The 26,333-nt window shown below is 40.0% G+C and overlaps 1 protein-coding gene and 1 pseudogene across 1 annotated transcript; both read right to left on the bottom strand.

Moving 5' to 3' along the window:
- Positions 1-2,855: 2,855 nt before the first annotated feature.
- Positions 2,856-3,776, bottom strand: LOC119041464 (olfactory receptor 10AD1). Its single transcript, XM_037134785.2, is given in 6 exon segments — positions 2,856-3,055; positions 3,058-3,228; positions 3,231-3,302; positions 3,305-3,628; positions 3,631-3,676; positions 3,678-3,776. Coding segments are annotated over 6 exon segments (912 nt in total).
- Positions 3,777-20,710: 16,934 nt separating this feature from the next.
- Positions 20,711-22,080, bottom strand: LOC119041472 (heat shock cognate 71 kDa protein-like; annotated as a pseudogene).
- Positions 22,081-26,333: the final 4,253 nt, after the last annotated feature.

Here is a 26,333-nt window from a genome sequence, read left to right on the forward strand (position 1 = left end):
TTGTCCGAAAGAGGTTAGAGGAACTCCACAGTTATGCAATTCTCTAAAAAGGGGGGTGAGGAGGCTGGCTGTCACCTGAAAGAACTAGGCTAGGGATCGTTGGACAAGACTGGGAGCCATGGTGACTCGAAGTGATTGGCTACATCTCAGCTCAGGCCTGCCTCCAGCCTTGCTCCGCCCCCATCCCATCACGTCCTCCTCCAACTGTGCGCGGCATTTCACCGATTCCACTCCGCTGCCACGGGATCCCAAACCTCCCGCCCGCAACTCCTGCGGGGGCGGGGGGTGTGCCCCAGTCTCCCAAAATAGCAAGTGGGAGGTGGTTTCTCCGAGGTGGTCGCGCTATCCCGCGGGGCGGGGCGGCCGTGGAGAGGGCTCTCATTGGTTGCTACGGCGGTGATCCAAGAGGCCTTGGAAGGCTGATTGGCCACAGACTCGTAGTGCCGACCACGTCCTCCTTTCCCGGTGTAACTGGGTCAGGACCACTTCTTGGGTAGCTTGGGTAACCCGGATCGCGGCAATGAGAAGGGACTGGGTAGCTTGGGTAACCCGGATCGCAGCAACGAGAAGGGACTGGGAAAGGACGTGCATTTCCAGGGAAGTTTCTGGTTATTACATAGGTTTTCGCGGTCCCCGGGACCTCCTCTTCTGTCTTCCGGGCCCTGGATCCAGGGCAGATGCTGCGGCAAAGGGAAGTGCGTCCGGGGCTGCGGCTTCCGCTGCGCGAGAGCCCTCCCGCAGCGTTGGTTCCCGCCTGGCGGGAGTCCTGGACCGTGAACTAGAAAGCGCTCGCCCTTGAGACGACCGTGATATGGTCACAAAGCCTGAGTTTTCCACCATTCCCTTCCCTACTCACCCTCCGCCAGCCACGTCGAATGCAGCATTTTAACGACGAATCAGGCAGTTCTGGCCTGTAATTTCTCTTCCCCAGTTTGTAACTCCCATTCCCCCATTTTCTGCCTTACAAATCACTGCTTATTCCTTAAAGCTTAGTTCTAATATCACCTTTTTGGCGTAAGTCCAGCCCCATTTTTCCGGACAGTTACTGGACCTCCTTAGGAGTGTTAGCTTTGGAGATGGGCCTCAGTTTGAAATGCGGCGTGATTTTGAGCAAATCACTTAACCTCTATGACCCTCGTCTTTGCTTCTCAAAAATGGAGGTAATGCTAGTGCTTCGAGGGTTTTGTTGTGATTAATGTAAAGCTATCAGAACATAAGTGCTTAATAAATGTGAGCTGCTGTTATTATCCGATGTTCCTTGAATAGGCCTCTTAAAATGTTTGCCGTTTGTATTACCATTATTTGGTTTCGTCTGTCCGGTTAGACTTAGAGCTTTTAAAAGCTAGAACTGTGTCTCATTTATGACGTTGGCAAACAACAATGCTGGGCATTTAAATGTGAGCCATGAAATTATTTCGCATGAAACTTTTTTTAAAGCCCCCTTTCCACACCTTTTCCTTTATTTCTTTCCTTTTATTTTTTTTCCTTTTGAAAGGGAAAATTTAACCCATTTTAAACAGAGAAAGGATTTTAAAGCAATGAGTACTAAAAACAGGGCCACCCACCCGCCCAAAAGATTTCCCCCCCCCCTTAAAGGAAAAACCTTTTTTTTTAATTTGTATTTTTTATAAAAAAAAAAAAAAGCCAATGCTTGGACTCAAAAGATGAAGATCTGTGGAATGAAGCTACTGCTTTAAGTCCTTGCACATGGCAGAATATGATAGGAGGATGTGGAAAGGGTAGTACATCTATTTGAAAGGCATCTTAAATGAGGTCCGTTCATCTTATTGGTACCTATTCCCTTTTCTTTCCTATCTGTTATGAAATGGGCATGAGAAAGATGCAGTTTTCAAAGGAAGGGAACTCAAAGCTAAGAATATAATACCCTTCTTAAAGGATGCTAGGTTTCCTTAAGAGAAGCTAGAGGAAACTGGGGAAGTCAAGGTTGCAAATAGAAGGCTTCTGCAATGCTGGAGGAAGTGTGAAGAGATAGTCCTTAAAGTACGGGGAATGCAATAGATCTATTTAACCTGAGGGGGTAAGGTGGAATAGGATTGAGCCCACATGAAATGAAAGATGATTGAGAAAAAGGAAGGCACTAGGGAGAGGGGAGTTATTTTGGAGTATGAATAAGAGGAAAGGAAACTGGTCACTTGAGCAGCTTTTTAATCACTTACTACTTGGATCTAAAGGGAAGTATCAAGCAGTCAAGTTACTTAAAGAAACTAAAGGATTTAGGAGACAGGGTTTTTGACACACTGGCCTCTTCCACCTGCCCTTCCCCAACAACACTCAAGCATAAATAAACCAACTGCACTGTCAGCGTTTTGATGCCCCCACAAAGGCCAGTAGAGGCTAAGAAGATAGACTTCAGGCTGCTGGTCCTTAGTTTTTCTTCTTTTCTCTAACTGACCTTTCTTAATGTCTGTCCTGCTCCCTGATTCTCTTCTTCTTACTTCCCCTATTTTTCTCATATAGGAGCAGGGTAGATGAAGGATATGAGATTAGAATTTGAGAAAGAAAAGCAGACAAGTGATTAAATTGAAAGAGAAAAAAAGTCTAATGAATGTCTGTGTGAAACAGGCTGGGAATAGCAGGTTTAAGCATTATACAAATAAAATGAAATGCAATTAAGTGCACTTGTGTATTTATAAGATCCCACTGAATGCACTTGACAACTGCACTTGAACAACAGTAAAAGAGATGAAAATAAAACAAGAACATCAACAGGGTCTCCCAGGTCTGATGCTAGTAGAAAGGAAGCTATGAATGTCCTTTCCTGGAACATTTCGGCCATGGAGAGTTACCCAGCTGTCGGGACAGAGGAGGGACCGTCCCCCGAAGGAGTCTTCTAACTAGACAGACTGTGCTTGGGCTAGGCTGGCCCTCCCAAAGGCCCTCATCATGGCCTTCTTCATTTCCTTGTTTTAAAAACTGTATATGATGGGCTTGCACATGGGGGTAGTGATGATGTAGAGGAGGAAAAAAGGCTTGTCTTTGTCAAGGCCATATGTGCTGCTGGGGTTCACATAAGAAAACATGGCCAAGGTATAGAAAAGATGATCACAATCGGATGGGAGTTGCAAACAGAGAAAGTCTTCCCTTCGCCTGAGGAGGAGGCTCTGCTGAGAATGGAGGCCAGGATGCGGGCACGGGAGATGACAATGAGCACCACCACTGTGGCATTGGCAAGGGTCACCCTCAGACTAAATGGAGGGTCTCTACAGAGAGGGTGATCACTATGGGGGCCTCACAGAAGAAGCTTTCTATGTAGTTTTCTCTACAAAAATGGACCATGAAATCATATAATCAAGAGGGATGCTATTGATCAGCCCAAAGAACCAGGCATTACTCACCTGCCTCACACAGACATGCTGGCTCACCATCTGGGCGTGGCTAAACCGTTGGCAGATAGCATAATGACCATGGGCCATAAAAGCCAAGAGGATGCCCTTGGCCACACCCACACCAAAACCCAGCCTCTATCTGAGTCAGGCTGGAGGCAAAGGAGTGTGGTTCTTGACCACCGGGTAGATCAGCATCTTTGGGATAGTGGTGGTGATTAGGCAGATATTCCGGAAGGATGGGCGGCCAAGGAAGACATACATGGGGCTGTTAAGTCTGGGGTTGTCCAGGCGATGAAGATGATGAGGCCATTCATGGCCGTGGCAAGGCTTTAGGAAGACGCCTAGGAAGAGGGCAAAGAGCGATGCCTGAGTGGAAAGGGAGCTCTGCTCAAAGCCCACAAGGATACTTCTGTTCCTTAGGGCCACCATCTGGACCTGCTTTGAGGAGGGAGGACAGGCAAAGCACAGGTGAGAGAGCTGTGTATAGGTGTTACCTACTTGTATGAAAACAGATTGCCGCAAAGGAAATGAAAGACAGGAATTTCAGTAAACTCATGAGTCAGCAGTGTTGTGGGCACTGAAAATGCCAGGGCTGTTGTAGCTATTGTAGGCTGTGATTGTGGGACAGTATTATGAATCAAGAGAGATTCTATTGTGGATCAGGCTATACCTGAAATATTGCATCCAGTCTGGGAGCTCTATTTTAAAGGATTATCCACCAATGGGATTATGTTCAGAGACAAGATGGTGAAGGACCATTCATGTGACAAACTTTGAAGGAAACTTTAAAGGGAAGACTCAGGGAGAATCTGAGAGGTCCCTTTAAATGTTAATGGTTTTTCCATCTGGAAAAGATGATTTCTTTTTAAAAATAAAGATTTGTATTTATTTATTTTAGAGAGAGGGGAAGGGAGAAAGAGAAGGAGAAAAATATTAATATGCGAGAGAAACATCAATTGGTTGTCCCTTAAACTCCCCCAACTGGGGACCCAACCCATAACCCATGCATGTGCCCTGAGCAGGAATCAAACCAGCGATCTTTCAGTTTGCAGAAGGATGCCCAAAACACTGAGCTGCACCAGAGTGAGAATTTACAGTACTTTTTCTGTGTAATCTCAATGAGTAGAATTTGAACTAGAGAGTGAAAATACCAGAGAGAAAAATTACTGATATTTCTAATTGTAAATTTTCTTTGTTCTCTTCATTATGAAAGATGCTTGTTCTTTGTAGAACATCTGGAGTATGCCAAAAAAGTAAAGCAAAAATAAATAAACATAAAGAATCACCCACAGAGAAAACCACATCAAATTTTAGTTTATATCTTTTCAATAATTGTTTTTTTATGTTTAAGACCAACACAAGGCCTGAGTGGAACCTGCCACAGGTACTTAAGTGGCAGAGATAAGTGTATCTTCAGGCAGAAATGCAGCAATTACAGCTGATTGTAGGTGAGGGGGTCAGTTATAGTCCAATAGGGAGAAAGTAAAAAGGACAAAAATTCATTTTTTAAATGGAGGACTGGGAACAATTGCACTACACCCTACGTTATAGCCCCAAATAGTTTATTCATTTAATAAGCACTCATTTAATAAATGAGTGCTTATGCCCTGACTGGTGTGGCTCAGTGGACTGAGTGCTGGCCTGCAAACCAAAGGGTTGCTGGTTTGATTTCCAGTCAGGGCACATGTCTGGGTTGCAGGCCAGGTCCCCAGTAGGCAGTGCGTGAGAGGCAACTACACATTGATGTTTCTCTCCCTCCTTTCTCTAAAATAAAAATAATAATTTTAAAAAATTAAATGAGTGCTTACCGTGTTCCATGTATTGTTCTAAAGGCCAGGGATATAGAGATAAAATCATGCATTAGAACTTCTTCCATGACTTCATGGGGATTATACTATATCCCAAGTCATTAGACCAGGGGAATAAGTAACGATATAGAGAATCCATCTAACGTGGATAATGTTAACAAGTACACATTTATAAGCAGATACATTTCAAACTCTATCACCTCTATAGAGGGAATGTACCCTTTTGAAGGGTTATGGAACATTTGCAAAATAGTGTTGATATGTTAGAGTGTTGATATATTAGATACAAAGAAAACTTCAAAAAGCCAAACAGTGCAGAATATATTCACCTCACTATAGGCATTAAAATTCTTAAATTTCTGTATAGAGGAGATTTCTTAAAACTATGTTTATTTTCTCTCCTTGAAGTATGAGAAAAAGATTATAGGGGTCAGTTTGTGGAATTTTTCATCACACTGTACTCATTAAATACCTTACAAATTTTTCAATTATATCCCAATAAAGCTGAAAAAAGTATGTCACATTCAAGGGGGAAAATAGTATTTGTTTGTTGTTTTTACTTTGAGAAAAGGTGTAAACTCTTACCGAATATTTTACATTTAGTAAAACAATACCGAATGTATTGTTTGGGTAAATTGTAGATAACCTTCTTCTGATCAGCCCGCCACCAGCGGTGTCCTGTAGTTGGCGCAGGGCCAGAAGACCTCTGGAGGGACAGTGAATGCAGAAATGAAGCCTGTGCTCACTTCACCAAGCTGTGCCCCTCGGTGAGGGGCTGTGTAAACTCAGTGGAAGTGCTGCCTTTTTCTAATGCTTCCCTGAGGGGGAGTAACTTCCGATAATTAGCCCATGTGTGTTAGAGAAGCCCTGCTGGTCAGGAAGATTTGGCCATGTGCATATTTAAATTTCAGCACTTAAACTTTTTGACTCATAGGATTATTGAAATCTTAAATGAATAATAAGAAATAAGTTTACATTCCTCTGAGTGGGTCTGAGGAATAAAAAATTAATAGTCATTTTTTCCTAATGCAGTGGTACTCCCAAGTGCGGTCGGCAGACCAGCAGCAGCAGCATCACCTGGGAACTTGATTAGAAACACAGGGTGTCGGGCTTCACCCTGGAATCATAAACTCCGGAGCTGGGGCCCAGAAATCCCTCGTGTGATTCTGATGCATGTTAATCATTGAAATCCACTGGTCTAATGCAGGGGTGGACAAACACAATGGCTCTCAAGCTAAATACAGTCCACTGACTATTTTAGTAAAGTTTAATTGGAACATAATCACGCTCATTTGCTTATGTACTATCTGTGCTTGTTTTCCCCACTACAGTAGCAGAGCTAAGTAGTTGGCCCAGAGATTATACAGCTTGCAAATATGATTGTCAGATGTAGCAAATAAAACTATAACATGCCCATTTAAATGCGATTTTCAAAACTGAACAATTTTTTATTATAAGTATGTTCCTTGCAATGTTAGTAACACAACACACAAAGCCTAAAATACTTACTATCTGGGCCCTTTACAGAAAGTTTGCTGACTCTTGCTTAATGCAATGATCTTAGAGTGAAAAAAGCAATGAAAAGAGCCTTAAACCTGATTACAGACCTGGGATTCTGGGGTGCTGAGTCTCAAGTACTTCCTTCCCCAGAAGGCAGCTCAAGCTAAAAGATCAATCTGCCTGGGATGGAATGGCAGTTGGTGCCACTAATGTTTCTGTCTGTTAAATTGAATATGTCAGTTGCTTTTCCTTTTGTAAGTGTCTGGTGTTACACATGTTCAATTAAGATCAAGTGGATGTGTTAGAGGGATTGTCCAGTTCATACAGAAGCAAGTCTGTGACAACCATAAAACGAGGCATGGTTATAAAAATAAGCTTGTCCACTTAGAAACTGATAAAAAGCCCTCTGAAAATAACTTTTAGGTCAAAAAGGAAATTAAAGCAGCAATTACAGACAATCTAAAAAACAAAATAAAAGTAGTAAGTAGTATATATTAATAAATACTGCACAGTTGTTACAGGAAAAGTTAATGGCATGACATACTTTTTACTACTTGACAAAAAGGTATAGTGATACATGAAATAAATAAAAATGAAATAACTCAGGAGGTCTGAAGCAGACAGACAAAATTAACCTAAGGAGGACTAGAAATGGAAAATGTATAAAGATCATAAAAAATTATTAAATACAAAAATAGGAAAAAGTTAATAAATTCAATAAAAGGCTCTTTATTTTATTTTTTTAAGATTTTATTTATTTATTTTAGAGAGGGGAAGGGAGGGAGAAAGAGAGGGAGAGCAAAATCAGTGTGTGGTTGCCTCTTGTGTGCCCCCTACTGGGGATCTGGCCCGAAACCCAGGCATGTGCCCTAGATTGGAGAACTGGGCCTTTAAAAACCCAATAAAATAGACAAACTACTTATTTATCTCACAACAATGTCCACAAATGAGGTGGGGGAAAGAAGCACAAACATGCAAATTACAAATAAAAAATGTAAACCTAAGTATCCATTGATAGATGATTGGATAAAGGTGTGCCCACACACCACACACACACACACACACACACACACACACACACACACACACTAGAATACTATGCCAGAAAAAAGATAAAATACTGCCATTTGTGACAATATGGATGGATCTTGACAGTATTATGCTAAGTGAAATAAGTCAGATGGAAAAGGACAAAAGCTGTATGATTTCACTCATAGGTGGACCACAAAACAAAAATGAATAAACTAACACAACAAACAAAAACAAGCTCAAACACACGTACAACAGAATGGTAGTTATCAGAAGGGAAAAAGGGAGGGAGAAGGGTGAAGTGGGTAAAGATGACCAAATAGATGGTAATGGAAGGAAACTAGACTTTGGGTGGGGAGCACACAGTCGAGTTCACAGAAGTTGAATTATAATTTGTACACCTGAACATTATGTAATGTTATTAAACAGTGTTACCCCAGTAAACTGAATAAAAAATAACAAAAAGTAAAATAATCACAGCCACACACACAAAAAATTATGCAACAGTACTTTGCAAAATCTTATGACAATCAATTTGAAAGTCTGGAAGATAACTTTCCAGGTAAATAGAAATCACTAAAATTTGTTAAAGAAAAGATAGAAACCAAATTAAACTAATATCCTTAGAGAAGTAAAAGAAATGCAACAGTTCTGAACTTTGGTTTCATATTATCAGGCACATTGAAGGGTTTTAATGTGCCCCCATTCCCAGGCCACATGCCAGACTAATCAAAACAGAATGTATTCAGAGGGACTCAGGCTAATTCCAAAGTGCAGCCAAGTTTGAGAACTTTTAAACTAGAGAAGCTGACAAAGAGCTCCAGTCCTGACAGTTCTACAAGTTCTTTCTAAACTTGCAGCAATTGGATATTTTTGAAGTCTACTGAAACTATTCATAGGAACAGAAAAAATAAGCTTCCTGATTACTTTTACAAAGTCATCAAGTCTTTGACACCAAAACCTGCAAAAGAGCACAAAACTGTGAAGATAACTTATTTATAATGATGAACTAGGCTAAATAAATTACAAGTTAATGAAATCCATCAGCATAATAAGAATAGTGTGGAAAACAGGATGGAGTTTCCTCAAAAAATTAAAAATGGATCTGCCTTTTGACCCAGTGATCCCACTTCTGGGAATATATCTGAAAAAACCCAGAACACTAATTTGAAACATTGTTTCATTGCTGTGTTATTTACCTTATTTACCATAGCCAAGATCTGGAAAGAGCCCAAATGCCAGTCAGCAAATGAATGGGTAAAAAGCTGTGGTACATTTACACAATGGAGTACTAGTTGCCTCCCCCAGCAAAAAAAAGAAATCTTACCTTTTGCAATAGCATGAATAGCCCTGGAGATAATTATGATAAGTGAAATAAACCAGTAGGAAAAAGACAATACCATATTGTAGCAGGAAACCTGCTTACACAAGCCCAGATAAGTCAGGACACAGTCCAGTTTGCTGAGTCACTAAGATAAGGAAGGGTGAGCAACTAAGTAACTAAGAAGAACAAAAGAACATTGTATGACCCTATCAGCAGCCCTGCTTTCTTGCTTCTGTAAACCTGCTTCTGTCATGTAGGCTTAGTAAAATCTCTTCTGCATGCCACACTATATAAACAAGCCGCTGCCCGAGCTCTGGGCCCAGAATTTGGAGACTGCCTCCTCTGAGTTCACGCCGTGTAAATAAAGTTCCACTCCATACACCCGAAAGCGGTTGAGATGTTTTCTGTAACAATATGATTTCACTTTACATGTAAAATTTTAAAAAAGATTTTACTTATTTATTCATAGAGAAACAGGGAGGGAGAAAGAGAGGAAGAGAAATGTCTATGTATGAGAGATACATCAATCAGTTGCCTCTTGAATGTCTCTAACTGGGGACCTGGCCCTCAACCCAGACATGAGCCCTGACAAGGAATCAAACAAGTGACCTTTGGGTTTGCAGGCCAGCTCTCAGTCCACTGAGCCACACCAGCCAGGGCTATGTGTGGAATGTAATGAACAAAATAAACTGCTAAACAAAATAGAAACGTGCATGAATATAGGGAACAGATCTAAAGCTGTCAGAAAGGAGGGGGTTTGGGGGGGCTGCAAGAAAGAAGGTAGAAGGATTTAAACAAACAAACAAAAAAACATATAACAGTGTGGTGACAACCAGAGGGAAAGGGTAGTGGGGGGTAGATGGGTGTTGGAAAAGGGGTGAAAGGGGCAACAGAAAGACTTTGCTTGGGGTAGTGAGTGCACAGTGTATCGCACAGGTGATGTTTTGATGAGCTGTACACTTGAAACCTGTATGGTTTTGTGAACCAGTGTCACCCCAATAAATTCAAAGGAAGAAAAAAGAAAGAAGAACATAGAGCATAATTACCAAGTGAAATTCATTCCAGGGACTTAAGATTGTTCTTATATTAGGAATTCTACCAATGTAACTCACCACATTAACATGTCATAAGTAAAAAACTCTTAATCAACGAAGATGTTAAAGCATTTGATAAAATTTAGCAGTGATATCTGATTTAAAAAATCATTTGTATGATAGGACTAGAAAGAGGCTTCCATGTCATAATTTAACATTTTATCTAAATTAAAATAATCCTAATACATCCATTGTGTTAGGCATTGTTTGTTCAAAGCAATACTATGGAGTAGGTAGTCTTTTCTTTTATTCTCATTTTACAGATACACAAAAAGGGTTTGTCCAGTGTTGCACAGTGAGTAAATAGTGAAGATCTGAATTCAAATTTGATTTGAATCTGATTCCAGAAGCTGCATTGCCAACTACCTCCACAGCTTCAGACTTTGGATGCCCTACAAGTACTAACCAAAGCATTTGACAAATGGATTAAAGGAATGGTGCATTGGTCAGTGTTGAAAAGATAACTCTGGGAGGTGCCCCTGATCCAATCCGTAGCATTGTCAGTCTCCGTGGGATAAATACTCCCACCATGACCTATTTCAAGCTAGAAATGTGACACCATTAAGCGTGGAGCGAAGAAGGTATGTACATAAGGTCACTGTTAGGGTTTTTCCAACCATATGATTATAGTAGGTGTAAATAACTTTGAAAGTATAAGTAGAATTAAAATGTAGCAAAAAACAACCATAGGAAGTGACAAATTTTGAGTATTATCTTAGTTTTGTAAGATAATTCATTTAGTAGTAAGTTTACATAATTTGTTCATACCAGCTGTGTTTAACAACCAGTTCTTAAAATTCTTGAAAATTTAATACTTGACTGCTGAGGAGTAGTACCGACTGGCTCCAGCACACCACTGGGGTGAAGAGGAAAGAGCAGAATTACCATTCTTTGCAGAAGATATTTCTAGGAGTAGGATGAATCTCTTCCTTTCTTTGTTTCTGACTCAGTCTATAGGGAGGCCAGAAATTCTATCTAGTCTTCCCCCATTAGGAGGGGCTGATGTTATAGAAAATACTTCTGGTCCCACTTCACTCTAGAAATAAGTACCCTGAGTTAGACACTGGTTACATGTTATTATGGCACACACATAAAACGGGACAACCTTGTGGAAACTATATCTTACCTCATTCTGTCGCCATGGCTGGAGAGGACCTGTTTGTCACCAAATCACCATAACAGGTAAGGAAATCTCATGGAGCCTGAGGATGAGCTACTGCATGGAGGACACTGATGTTGGGGTCTTCTCTGAAAGAGATAATGCCCCCGTTAGATTGTAATCCCTCACCAGAAACCTCAACTCACTCCACTGAAGAGCTGCTCAGATAAAACTTCTTCACTCATTTATAGTAATTTATAGTTTACAATTATATTGTTCCATTTGCCATATTTTTTGCACTATAAGACGCACCCCCCAAATCTGGGAGGAAGGGGGATGCATTTTATAGTCCGAATGTAGCTTACCTGGCTCATTGTGGGGAGGGGTTTGTATAGAGCGAGGTAATAGGTTATTACATATTTTACCACATTTTTTGTTTCAAAAACTTTTTTTCCTATTTTCCTCCTCTAAAACCTAGGTGTGTCCTATGGTCCAGTGCATCTTATAGTCCTAAAAATACAGTAACTCTTACAGAAAATCCATGGAGTAGATATTATCTCTATTTCACAGATGAGGAAATTGAGGCTCAGAGTGCTAAAGTAATTGTCCAAGGTCATATAGTTAGTAAATTAAAGTGATGAGACTCAGACCAGGCCTTGTAAGTCCTTAGAATACCTTTTCCACTAAACCAAGGTGTCTAGAGCAGAGATGCTGCTACCTCCTGTAGGTTATACCATTCATTAATGTCTCCTTTAGTCAGGAATGCACACATACACGCATATACTGCATATGTTATAATCCACATTTCTTATACTTATCTTCCTCATTCTTTAAATTTAACCCATGGTAAAGAAATGGCTATTATGGGAGCAGGGGGACATCCCTTAGAGATTTAAATACATTTATTATCCATGTTAATCTTTTTCCTCAGGCTAAATGTTCACAGCCCTTTTACCATGTCTTGCTATCCTCATTTCCTCCTTCAAAGTTTCAAGAAATAAGAAACAACTAAAGACAAAATTGATTGGAGACCTGGAGAAAAGAATAATGATGTTGCCAGTGAAAACAGGGTTCTCTCATGGAGCTGCAAGAAAAGCATTGCGGGAACCCAGGCATAGGATAAGGTGTACTGGTAAGATTTATTGGGTTAGAAATAAAAGACTGCCCTCAGGTTCTTGGTGTCTTATTTCCTTCCATCCCGCTGTGGAAGAAGCCCAGCCTTCTCTTAATCAAGCCCAGAAGTAGGGCCAGGGTTCAGAAATTCCATGCCATTGGTTCAGTCCATGCCAAAGCTTAGTCCAGTTCAGTCTCCACCCCATCCAGCAAGCTTGGCATCTGTTCCAGGCTGTGCTCCAACTGGTGCTGTGTTGCCGTACCCAGGCCTTGCGTGGTTGCTACAGAGAAAGAATGCACAAGTGTGCAAATGCGTGAACAAATGTGTTACTGAGCTATGGGCCTTTGTTAGGCTCTGATTATATTATTTCATTTGGAAGAACCAGGCACTCTTTCAAACTAACCAATTTCCCAGTCCTTCAAGGGCTTGTGCTGGGCCCTCTCCATAACCAATTCATTTCCTGGCCTTCCAGAGTCCTGTGTCACTTATCCATTCCAATACTTTCCCCAGGCTAGAGACCTCCCTCTTATGGGCACCATGTTGGCTCCTACTGTGCATGCCTCAAAGTTAGAGGGACTTCCCTTGAAGTTCCCCTGCTAACAGAGGAGTTCCCCTGCTGTTTTTCCCCTCCCTCTCAGCAATCCTGGGTGATGGCCATTAACAATCCTTCCCACCTGCTTTGGGGATTAGGTCCTGAGGAAGAGGATGCAGCGGTGCCCAGGGGAGTCTATGAATGCTGCAACTTCCTAGTGAAGCAGGCTTATTATTGGATTCAGCTCTCTAGTTTATTATGTTTATTGTCTGAGTCCCTTTGCTCCCTTACTTTGCTTATAATTAGCTACCTATGCTAACAATAAGAACTGAATAAGCACATACACTTAAAAAATTTTGATGTATATAGTAACCGTGGCCAATGGGCTGATAAAATCATCCCTGAAACAAAGAGTTATATATTAGAAAGAGTTGAATCAGGACACTGAAAAGCGAGATTTTAGAGGTTTAGAAAGAACATTCTGGGAAATAGCCCTATTCAAATATGATGACTGGCTGTTCCCCAATTCTCACAAGACAGAATAGGAAATGGAGGTAGGTGCAAAAGTATTAGGTTAGACAAAAGGAATACTTTATTTAATAAAGTATTTGAAAGCACCTCAAAGTGACTGACCAAATGAGTAATGAAAACATATTTTTTTCTGGCCTTTGAAAACAGGACAGATTCCGGTACATGAGGTCTCACTTCAGCTCAGAATGGTCTAAGAACAAAGACTAGACTAAAGCCTATGCTTCCTTCTGTGTTTGCTTTCTTGTTAATAGCATGAGATACATCTACCCATTGAAGTGGGAGGCTGGGTGACCTCTTCCGCTTCTCCTTCATTCATCTGCAGATCCAATCAGCCTTTCATTCTCTCATTTCAACCTTTTTGATCCCCTTTATGCACACTATACTTCAGTTATTTACCATGCACAAATCCATTCATCTGTTCTTGCAATTTTTATTTGGTGCCTACTGCATACACATTCCACTTCTTGCCTCCATGCTTATATGCTCTTACGTATGCTGGTCATTTTCCGTGTAATATCCTTCACCCCCATTAGCATCTGGTGAATTCTCTCATCTCTGTGATGTAGATCATATGCCACATCCTCAGCAACACTTTCCCCAATAACCTAGCATTGCCCCTTGCATTTAATGAAAAATAGCTTAATTTTTTAAGAAGTAAGTTTTTTGATCTCATAATTTGCTCTTTGAGCCCCAAGTGCTATGGGCAGTTTATACAGATCCCCCCAAATAACCAGAAAGATTAAATTGGCTTTATAATAGATAATTCTTGGCAATAGACCAATACTGAGGTTCTTGATCATTTTATCATGGATTAGCTAAGAAATAAATCCTAAATATAACTGCTAGAAATAACAATTACAAAATAAAATTGAAAGTAGATAAAACTGTATGTGGTAAGATTTAGTAAAAGGCAAAAGATTTATATGATCTGAAGAGAAACCAGAGTATGTATGTGGTAAGATTTAGATCTACAAATTTTTACCTGGGAAAATGGGACTGGATAAAAAATAATACCCGCAAAAGAAAATTCACAATAGCAGAAGCTATTACCATAAAAATTTATTTGTAAAAGGCAAAAAATGTATACATTCTGAAGAGAAACCAGAGGATAGTAAAAATTTATTTGGACAAAAGACTGATATAACAGCACTGTAATGATAAATTTAACATAAGTGAATTAGTCTGGATCAAAGTGTGTTCAGTAGTTTTATTCACATGGCAAAACTGGAGATATTTTAAGTACTATACTAGAAAACTGATCAAGGAATTAATTTAGGTTATGGAATTAATTATTAAGAGTAACTTCATATCAAGAATTCACTGGTTGTGGTATAATTCTTGTCTAAATGTTTGTATTCATTAGTGTACAATTAATCCCAGAGCCAAAATGGTGAGGGAACAATAACTACAGGATATAATAGTGGGATAAAAATATCTACTGGATTTTAATAAAGAGCAAGCTTTTGATTAACAATTTTTGAGTAAGTAAATGAGTATTTAAACAGGGTGATTTTGGGCGATCTCTCTCTAACTATATAACCCATTAGCTAAAATCTGACTGAAATCCATTTATCGAATTGCAATATTTAATGCATGATTAGATTATTTATTCTGCTTTGAAATATTTGCATTACTCTGTGTATTTCTCCCTTTTTATTTAGCTTTCTTTTGAGGAATTTTAAACTCCAATTTATCTATGGACTCTCCTGCCCTAATTTCAAATGAACAAGCAAATTACATTCTACTAATTAGACAATGAAAGCATTATAAGGCCATCATACAGAGAAAAAGAGAAAATTGTTCCTTTAAAATTAGAGAAACTAGCATCATAATCTTTAATATTTCATCATCATCATCATTTCCTTGATCCTTTTGCATTCCAAGAAGGAAAGAAAAAAACTTGTGGGCAAGGGAGAAGAACTGAGAAATGTAAATTAATCTCTTTCCTTTTGTTTGTTTTAAGAAAGCATCTAGATGCTTTGTACCACAGTCTAATTATAGTTTATATATAAAATATATATATAGTTTATATATATATATAGTTTGTATATATGTATTTTCCTTTTTCTTGAAGTTATTGGGGTGGCACTGGTTAATAAAATTACACAGGTTTCAGGCACACAACTCTACAATGCATCGTCTATGCTCTGTATTGTGTATTCACCACCCCAAGTCCAGTCTCTGTCCATCACCATTTACCTCCCTGTACCCCCTCCCCCTCCCCCAAATCCCTATCAGCATCTGGTGATTCACCACAATGTTGTCCATGTCCATGAGTTTTTTCTCTTTTTTTCTTTTTTGCTCAATCCCTCCACCTGTAAGCCCCCTCCCCAACAGCTGTCAGCCTGCTCTCTACCTATGAGTCTGTTTCTGTTTTACTTATTAGTTCATTTTGTTTATTAGATTCCACATATGAGTGGAACCATATGGTATTTGTCTTTCTCTGACTGGCTTATTTTACTTAGCATAATGCTCTCCAGGTCCATCCATGCTGTTTCAAAGGGTAAGATTTCCTTCTTTATTATGGCCTAGTAGTGTAAAATTTTTGAATAAATTTTAAAACCCACAGAAAAATTGGAATAGAATTGAATTTTGAATGAAAGAGAACTTCTAATTCAAAGATGATAAATCATCAGCTCTCTGGCCTATGCAGATGTGTTTTATTAAGCCTGCAATATTTTCTCTGAAGAATATCTCAGAGAAATCTAGATTCTAGCTTCTTAGAAGAAAAACAATCAGAAGATCTTACTGCACTATACCTAGTCTCATCAACAACTAATTGCAGTTTAATGATGATTTCCCTATTTGGACAAGTCTCAAATCCTTCCCAGTCTCAAGATTCCCAATTGTCACTCCATTGCATTATCTATACAATCATTATAAGAATTCAGGCTTGTGGGCTTTGTCCAATTTATACAAGAAATCATGAAAAGAAAGACAGATTTCAATACATTACACAGAAAAATTGGGTACCACGACAACAAAAGGTACCTTACTTGTTTTTAACAAGTAACTGATTGGAAATAGATGAAAATACAACAGGCAGTGATATATTAAATTTATTATGTAAAGAGATCATCAAAACACCAAGATTTTAAAAAATATAAGTAAGAAAACCCCTAGTGTGTAGAAGTGGTAAAACCATCCAAAAGCATTCAGACTCATTAGTAATTTTTTAAAAATTAAAATAATTAGATACCATTTCTGACCCATTAAATTAAAAAAAATTAAACTATAACGTCAGAGCTGGCTGGTTAAATGGTACTCCGTTCTTGACTGTGAAGCAGTTTTGCAGTATGTAATAAAAGCTTTAAAAATGTTAATTCCTTTAAATATAAAGTTCCTTTAATAATACAGACCCTGGAATACAATTATCTGGATTCAAATTCTGGCTTCTCCACCTACCAGCTGTGTACACTTAGGTGATTTAAATTTACATGCCTGAGTTTCCTCATCTCTAGATGAAAATAATAATGACAGTACCTAAATTCTTAAATTATTATGAGAATTAAATGAGTTAATATTTGTGAAGTTTTTGGAAAAGTGCTGGTACGTACTGCTATATAAAGTTTGCTAAATGTGAATAAATTCAACTATTTTAAAAATTAAGTCTAAGAAATTAATTACCAATTGAGAAAGTGAGAATGGTTTTGGCTCAAAGAATCTTGAGATGTCTCAAAACATATATCTCAAAGGATTAAAAAGGATTTAGAAGAGTTAAACTCAGTATAATTAACCAAAGTCCATCAAATTTAGTAATTCTTAGACATATAAACTTCAGACAACTGTACTCTAAGATGATTTCCTTAGAGGTTAAAATTAAGAGAAATAAAGACTGACTCCCTAAACAGACGCAAGAATAGAAAACTCTAGAAAGAGGTGAAATAGAGGGCTGAAGATGGTGGCCGAATAGCTGGAATCTGAATCCACTTGCTCTTGCCTCACTCGGATTTTGGGCCAGTCTTCTGACAATAAACCATAACAATCAATGGAATCTTAGCTGATAAGAAGTTTTGAAGCCAAGGAGTAGAGAAGATGCTTTGTACTCTGGTAAGGAGATCTTATAAGCTGGGGGGGGGGGGGGGGCCGGAAACCCTGTATGTGGCACCTGCAGCGGCAGAAAGACCAGACAGAAATTACGGCTTAGGAGCTCCCTTCTGTCTTGGAACAGGGGGCCCTAGTCCCACACAGGGATCCCCAACCCTAACCGGGAGAGATTCTGGAGGATATATGAATGTGAGAGACCTAGGCTACACACACATAGTGAATAGCGTTTCCGTAACGGTAGCACCAACCTAGAGAATTCCAAAAAGGGGCTCAATTGCCTAAAACGATCAGGTTGCTGCACCTGGGGCTGTCAGAGACACCAGGAGTCTGCAGTCAGCCCTGACCATGAGAGACATTTAGCTTTTGGGGGAGGGGCTATGCCCAGAGAACCAGACAGCTACTTAGCATTGCAGTATGGGTACTGCAGAGTCTTTTTTTAAAGGAGCTGAAAAGTGACCCGGCAAAGACCCCCACACACAGCTGCTCTTCCAGCAAAGAGACCAGATGGAAAGTGCAATTTGTTCCCACTGAATCCATCTGGGCAGGGAGTTCAGAGAGTTTTGCAACAAGGGGTTTGCTGGGCCCCTCCCAGCTCAACTAGCAGTGGGCTGGGAGTTAGGCAAGAGTTAAGCACCAAGGATTCTTTGCAGCCAGGCAGACACTCTCCCCAACCCCAGAGTAAAAACATCTGGGGAGGGAAAAGCATACCCATGCCCTCCAGCAGAACAGTCCAGTCAGACTCGGGAGCCAGCCCCCGGGCACGTATCTTCCAAGGAAAGAAAGCCATCAAGGGAGCATTTCTGAACTTTTCTCAGCTGTGGCGAGACACACTGGTTCCTCAGGCCCTATTCCACTGAAACCAGCTGGGCAGAGATTACAGAAATTGGCTCAGCAAAGGGAATTCAGGGCCCTGCCCAGCCTCTGCTCTCAAACAGAGCTGCCATCAGCACCAGGCAGGAAAGAGCTGACCCTTTTACACAGATTGGCCCCTCACATGAAGCAGACAGCTAACTCATCAAAAACTATACATTATTGGAAATAATCTGGGACAGACCAAGACGTGGTGCAAGGGTGAGGGAACACACCCACCATCTTCATACCCTTACGTCTAAATAACACCTTCAAGGGGAAGATCCAGGGGCCCCATCCTTTCAATTGCACCAGAAACCCTCTCAAAAAGAGACGAGTCAGCAGCTAGGTGAAGACTAATGGCAAGACCACAGATAGAGGCAGGTACAGGTGGTAACTATGGTGCTTTCAGACTTGGATGACACTCCGCTGGTGAAAAGCGGTGCTGATGAAAAGCCAGCAGAGCAGAACAGCGAGGACCATCCCAGATGCAGCCAAGCCAGAAGATAGCACAGACTGTGGGTCGCTTGCGGTCATGAACAGGCTGCCTAGAGCTAGATGGGTATGATGTCTGACATTGCCAGACTCAAGTCTAGAAGGAGAGGCCTGCGGCCAAGCACTGGACTTCGCTGAGACAAATTCCACCTCATTCTTCTTTATTGTTTGCAAGGTTTTTTCTCTTGCATAGCTTTTAAATATTTTTTCTTCGATTTTGTTCCTATTCGTTCACTATCTTTTTTTATTTCAAATTTCATATTTTACTCTTTCTTTGTCTTACTCCATTTTGCCTTCTTCTTTCCCTTTCTCATTTATGCTTTAGATTTTATATTTCCCTTTCTTCACCTTGTTTCTATTCCCTACTCTTATTATTTCTCCTCCCTCTACCCTCTCAAAATCATTTTTCTTTCCCTTAGTCATATCATATTCTGTTTTACTTTTTAAAATAATATTCTTATTTACTTCCCACCTTTATTAATCTCTGCTCATTTGTCATTGATATTTCTGTTGTTGTGGAGAGGAGGGTTTCTGGTATGGGTTTTGTTTTCCCTGCTGTTTCTTTTGTTCTGTCAACACCTGTACAACAGAATAGGAGATCAAGGACACTGCACCACTGAGACCCACAGGGCTCCTACTGCAGAAGGCCACACGATGAAGACAGGAAGTCAAAGCAGATCAACCTAATACATAGAAACAAACCAAAAGAATCACCTAAAATGAGAAGACAAGGAACACAACCCCAATCAAAAGGAAAGCAGGAATCCCCATAAAAAGAGCTAAATGAAATTGAGGCAAGAAACTTATCAGAAATAGAATTCAAAGTAATAGTTATAAGGATGCCCAAGAAACTTAGAACTACAAGAAAATTAGTGGGAACTACATAAGCATGGAAAGGACATAGAAACTATGAATAAGAACCAGGTAGAAATACAATATCTGAAATGGAGAATACAATGGAAGGAATTAAAAGCAGGATAGATGAAGCAGAGGATGACATCAGTGAGCTGGAAGACAAAGTAGAGAAAAAGCACCCAGTCAGAGAAATAAAACAAACCAAAAAAATGAAGATAGTTTAAGGGAGCTTTAGAACAACATAAAATGTAATAATATCCACATTACACAACTACCAGAAGGAGAAGAGATGAGCAATAGATAGAAAACCTGTTTGAAAAAAGAAGACAGAAAACTCTCTAACTTGGTGAGGGAAAAAGTCACGCAAGTTCAGGAAGCACAGAGGGTCCCAATCAAGATGAACCCAAAGAGGCCCACTCCAAAACACTTCACAATAAAAATGGCAAAATTTAAAGACAACAGGAGATTCCTAAAGGCAACAAAGGAGAAACAGCTAGTAACACACAAGGGAGCTTTGATTAGGCTGTCAGCTGACTTCTCAACAGAAACACTACGAGCCAGAAGGGACTGGCATGAAATAATCCAAGTAATGAAAAACAAGGACCTGTAACCAAGACTACTGTATTCAGCAAGGCTCTAATTCAAAATGGAAGGAGAAATAAACAGTTTTCCAGACAAAAAAAAAGGATAAGAGAGAATAGCTCCACCAAACTAGCATTGCAAGAAATGCTAAAGGGACTACTTTAAGAAGAAGAAAGAAGGAGAGGAAGAAAGGGCAGGGGGTGTGGGGTGGGGTGGGGTGGGATGGGACACAGTACAAAGGGAAAAAATGGCAATGACCAAACACTTATCAATAATAACCTTAAATGTAAATGGATTAAATGCCCCAATCGAAATACATAGGGTAGCTGAATAGATAATAAAACACCACCCACATATAACATATTTTGCCATGTATAATACATACCTGCAGTTTTAGTTCTATGTATGTACAATTAGCATCCTTATTTATCCCTCAAAAATTTGGGCAAAAATGTGTGCACTATACATAGCAAAATACGATATGCTGTCTACAAGAGACCTACCTCAGAACAAAAGATTCATGCAGGCTGAAAGTGTGAATCCTCCATAAAACCGAATGAGCACACCAGGCCAGTTGCCAGAGTAGGCAATGAAGGCCTGCATCTACCTGATAGGAATGTAGTATTGCTCTTGATGAGGACAGTCATGGCTCCACCCGCAGTCTCAATGCCACAGGAAATGGGAGTGCCATCCAACAGTAGCAAATCTTGAACATTTTCAGATTTATCTCCAGAGAGGATGGCTGTCTGGACAACTGCACCTTCAGCAACAGCCTCATTAAGGTTGATGCTCTTATTCAACTCTTTTCCATTAAAAAATTCCTCCAGGAATTTCTGAATCTTGGGGATATAGGTAGAGTCACCCACCAGGACAATATCATGTATCTGGGACTTGTCAAGGTTGGCACCCTGAAGGGTTTTCTCTACAGGGTCCAGGGTGCCACAGAAAAGGTCAGCATTCAATTCTTCAAATCAGGCATGGTTGATAGAGCTATAGAAGTCAATTCCTTCACAGAGGGACTCAATCTCAATACTGGCCTGGATACTGGAAGAGAGAATGTGCTTAGCATGTTCATACTGAAGGCAAGAACAGCCCTCATAAACTCTTGCTCTCCCTGGTGTCCTTTTTATGTGTATGCTTGAACTCTACAATGAAATGGTTGACCATTTTGTTGTCAAAGTCCTCTCCACCAAGTGTGTGTCCCCAGCTATAGATTTGACCTCAAAGATTCCATCTTCAGTTATGAGAATTGACACACCAAAAGTGCCACCTTCCCCATGTCAAAGATCAGCAGATTTCTTTTAGTTTCAAACTTTTTGTCTAACTCATAAGCAATAGCAGCAGCAGTTGGCTTATTGATGATTCAAAGTAATTGAGACCAGCAATAGTTCCAGCGTCTTTGGTAGCCTGACACTGAGAGTTATTGAAGTAGGCAGGCACTGTGACAATAGCATTGGTAACAGTCTTCCCAAGGTAGGCTTCTGTGACTTCCTTCATCTTTGTCAAAACCGTAAATGACACCTTTCCTGGATAGAAATGTTTTGTCTCTCCCTTGTATTCTACTCAGACCTTGGCCTTGCCAGCATCATTCACCACCATGAAGGGCCAATACTTCATATCAGATTGGACAATAGCATCATCAAATATACATCCAATTAAGCATTTGGCATCAAACATCATGTTGGTAGGATTTATTGCAAGTTGATTCTTTGTAGCATCATTGATCAATCATTTGGCACCAGGAATGGTGAAATAACTTAAGGTGGTCAGTTTCCCTGATCATTGGCAATTATTTCCACCTTTCTTTGCTCAAAGACACCCATACAAGAGTAGGTAGTGCCAAGATCAATGTCAACTGTAGGTCCCATAGACATGGTTGCTTCAGTGTGTGCACAGCTTGCAGGGATTTGGATTGGAGTGGCTGCCCCTGCTTTCAATGAGCCTTCTCTGACTTTTTGATTGGTGTACAGATTACATTATAATGAAAATAATATACTTAAGGTGACTGACAAATAGTAATTGCTTAGTGCATGTTCATTACCTTCTCCTTTACTTCTTTTCTCTCTTTATTTGCACCTCCTATCTTGGAAGAAATCTTTTAATGTCTTGAACCAATATCCCACTACCATGGAAAATTTCTGGGTAGAAACTATGGTTTTAAAATAAGTCAATTTTCTGGATCAGGAAGTTCTTTTGTATAGCAGATTAAACTGCAGTCCTATCTGATTCCTTGTCCTACTTTTTAAAAATTTTATTTACTCCGTAGATCTTACTAAAAAGGGAAAAACTGAATCTCCATGTTATTGACCTTATTTTATAATATATTCATCAACTCTTTGATACCCCTTAGCTGTCTTTTTGCAAAGGAGTAGAAAAGAAAATGCACAGATAAACAGGAAAATTATTTACAGAGGCAAATGGATTGAGAGGAAAGCAGAAATGGGGAAGGAGAGAAATAAATTGTGAAGTAGATAAAATAAGAAAAGGCAAACGAGCCAAAAACAGAAGATGAAGTAAATAGGGATAAAATTGAATGTTAGAAATAAGAAGAGACAAGAATAGATTGTGAAAAACAATACTCACAACAATCCCTCCCATTTCTGTGACTCTCCATGGCCTAGAGTCTCTCATCTGCTCCTCACAACAACTGTGAGGAACTTCACGCTCTAAAAAGGTGCCTCTGACACAAATTAAAGATGGGGAAATGAAGCCCCAGGAAAAAGTAAGTGACCTAACTTGTCATGTAGCTAAAGAGGGATAGAGGAAACACTCTAATTATGGTCTTTTAGTATCCTCAAAGCCTTTGTGGTTCAAGGCCACAAAGAATTTTCCTGGCTCCTGGGACAGTGCCCTTTCTGCTATTTATGTTGAAAGAACATGGAAAAATAATAAAAGGCGGGGAGGATCTAGAGAGAGGGAGATGAAAGACATGTGCAAGGCAGGCAGAAACAAAACAAAAAAGGGACAGAGACAGACAGAAGAAAGCCAGAAAAATGAAACGCCAAATAGAAAACAGCCTGAGAGGCCCACAGCAGCATAATGACCTTGGATGATATGGAACCAACTTCCCAGTCTAGGAGTTTAGAAGCTTCTCACTTTAACCAGGTGACTCTGAGAAGAACTCGTCTGGTCTCTGAGCTCTTTCTGCCTTGTAGATAGATCACCTCAAAACAAGGTCAATCCTCTCATCCAAGATATCTGACCCTCAGCAGAGCCAGGAGGGCAGGTGGGCAGGCTCAGAGAGCCTTGGAAACATGAAGGGGAGATTCAGAGGAAGAAGCAACTAACTGAACAGATAGGTGGGAAAGCAGAGGCACAGCTGGACATTGAGAGAAGAAACTCAGAACAAGGGAGCGTAACGGAGGCAAGATCTGTGACATCTCATCTATGGCCATTGCGTGCAGAGTTCTGGTGTGATCTGAACCCAGGTGGCTGCCGAGGGAGCCAGTAAGTTAATCTCCTGTGGATGTCAGCAGAGGCAGAGTCACAGTCAGCTTTCAGCACAGAAGGAAGCACATTTACTGACCTCTGTGGGCGTCAGCACATACAGCTGAGGACCCTGGCTGTGTTACCAGACCCAGAGTGAGGGTGCAGTGAGTCTGGTAACACAACCTGTGTCCTCACCTGCATGTGCTGCTCGTTTATAGAGTGTGAGCTCCTGATTCTCTACTTCCTTTGACTCTACTCTCCATGCTTGCTCTCTCACTCATCACCACCACCCTGCATTCACTCCACCCCTCCCTTCTTGAAGTCTCAGGAGTTTAAGTAGATTAGAACAGTTCTAGGATCCTCTGAGAGGCTACTTGCCATTTGATAAAAGGCCCTAGACATTCTGATTTAGTTTCAGACTCCGCACACCACTCCTCCCCCCCACCCCCACCCCCGCAAGCAGAATTGCAGAATATTTTATCCAGTGTAGTAATACTGAATAAAAATACAGGGTGGACAAAAGAGGGTTTACAATTGTGAGTATGTGGAACAGAGTTTATCCTCATATTATTATTTGGTCATTATTGTATTATTTTCAATATGAACAATTGTAACCTACTTTTGTTCCATGCTGCACTTGGTGGAAATAGTTGTTTTATTCCTCATCTAAAGGAAAATGTATTCAATATCTTGTCTTAAGTATGATATGAACATAGGATTTGTTTTGTGTTTTTGCTTTCCGGTAGATTCTCTGTTAGATTGAGGGAGCATACCTCCATCTAGCATTTCATGTTATTTGCTCAAGGTCTGCAGTCCACCTCTACAGATTTTGTAAATTTCCTGTGTTTCAATAGTTATCTTCGCATTTTGCATGTTCATTCTTTCTCTTTTTTTCCTTAGGTTAGCTAGTAGTGTATCTATTTTGTTTCAAAGAAACAGGATTTTCATTTAACATATCATTTTCTCTACTTCATTAATTTGTGCTTTTATCTTTATTTTTTCTTCCTTATGCTTTATTCCTTTTACTTGTTATTTTTAAATTAGGGATTTCATTGATTTATTTGCATTGATATAAGTGTTTAAGGCCAGAAAGTTGTCTTTGATTACTATTTCATTTTTTTATTACTGATTTAAATGAACTTCATAAGTTCTTAAAGGTAATGTGTTCATTATGATGACTTTTAGAAATTCTGCCATTTTGATTATATATCCATGGTCACCCAGGAGTTGTTTAATACAAGGTTTTAAAATGTTCTGGTGGAAAGGTATTATTAAACATTCGTAATTTATTTCCAGTTTTATTGTAGTCATGTGTTGATGAACCCTGGGGATACATTCTTTCCCCAGTGAAATGTGTTTTAGGCAGTTTCGTTGTGGGAATATCGCAGAGTGCACTCACAGAAACCTACATGGTCTAACTCATAGCACACCTAGGCTATATGCTAAAGCCTGCTGCTCCTAGGCTACAAACCTGTACAGCATGTTACTGTGCTGAGTATTCTAGCCAACTGTGACACAATGACAAGTATTTGTGTGTCTAAATACATCTAAACATAGAAAAGGTACAGTAAAAATATGGTCTAAAAGACAAAAAATGGTACACCTGAACAGGGCACTTAGCATGAATGGAGCATGCAAAACAAAGTTTCTCTGGGTGAGTCACTGAGTGAGGGGGGAGTGACTGTGAGGGCTTAGGGTACTGCTGTCCACTACTATAGACTTCATAAACAGTGTACACTTGAGCTGCACTCAGTTTATTTTAAAATTTCTTTCTTTAATAACAAATTACCTTTAGCTTACTCTAACTTTAAATACATTCTGTACAGCTGAACAAAAATGTTTTCTTTCTTTATATCCTATATTTAACTGTTTTTACCTTATAATTTTTTATTAAAAAGGAAGACACACACATTAGCCGAGGTCTACACAGGTTCAGGACCATCTTCTCCCTCCACATCTTCTCCCACTGGAACTGTCATCTTTTGCAATAAAAAGCCTTCTTCTGCCACACCTCCTGAGGCCCCGCCTGAGGCTCTTCTAGAGGAGGCGTCACTCTTTTCAGAAATATGTCCCCAGTGGATTGCTTGGTTTGTTTTTTTTTTTTATTCTATCGTAAATTTGCTTGAAAGTAGATAATGTACCAAGGACATTGCTCTCTATTAATGAAAACCTTTCATTTTGGGGTCCGTGTCTTCATTTTTTTTTGTATTTTTTAAAATTTATTTATCTTTAGAGGGGAAGGGAAGGAGAGAGGGAGAGAAACATCAATGTGTGGTTGCCTCCGGTGAGTCCCCTACTGGGAACTGGCCTGCAACCCAGGCATGTGCCCTGACTGGGAATCGAACCGTGATTGTGTGGTTTGCAGGCCCGCACTCAATCCACTGAGCTACACCAGCCAGGGCCATGTCTTCATACTTTTAAAGAAGCTTCTGGAAGTCTGCAAAAGCTTCTCCTAAACCTTTCACTGCGATGTTTTCCTGGGAGTTATTCTTCTTCGTCTTCTCCTGCAGTTTCTTTTTCTCTCGTTTCTTCTTCAGCTATGAGTTCCTGTTCCAGTTCCAAAAATTCCTCATTAGTCAGTTCCTCACTAGGGACTCCTCAATGTCAACCTCATCCACATCCAGGTTAAAGTTTTCTACCTCAGACACAGCCTTGTTGATTTTTGCAACCTTCTCAGCCTTGGAAAAATCTTTTGAAG

This window comes from Artibeus jamaicensis, unplaced genomic scaffold (genome assembly GCF_021234435.1).
Source record: "Artibeus jamaicensis isolate MK-2021 breed Jamaican fruit bat unplaced genomic scaffold, CSHL_Jam_final contig_233, whole genome shotgun sequence".
Lineage (NCBI taxonomy): Eukaryota > Metazoa > Chordata > Mammalia > Chiroptera > Phyllostomidae > Artibeus > Artibeus jamaicensis.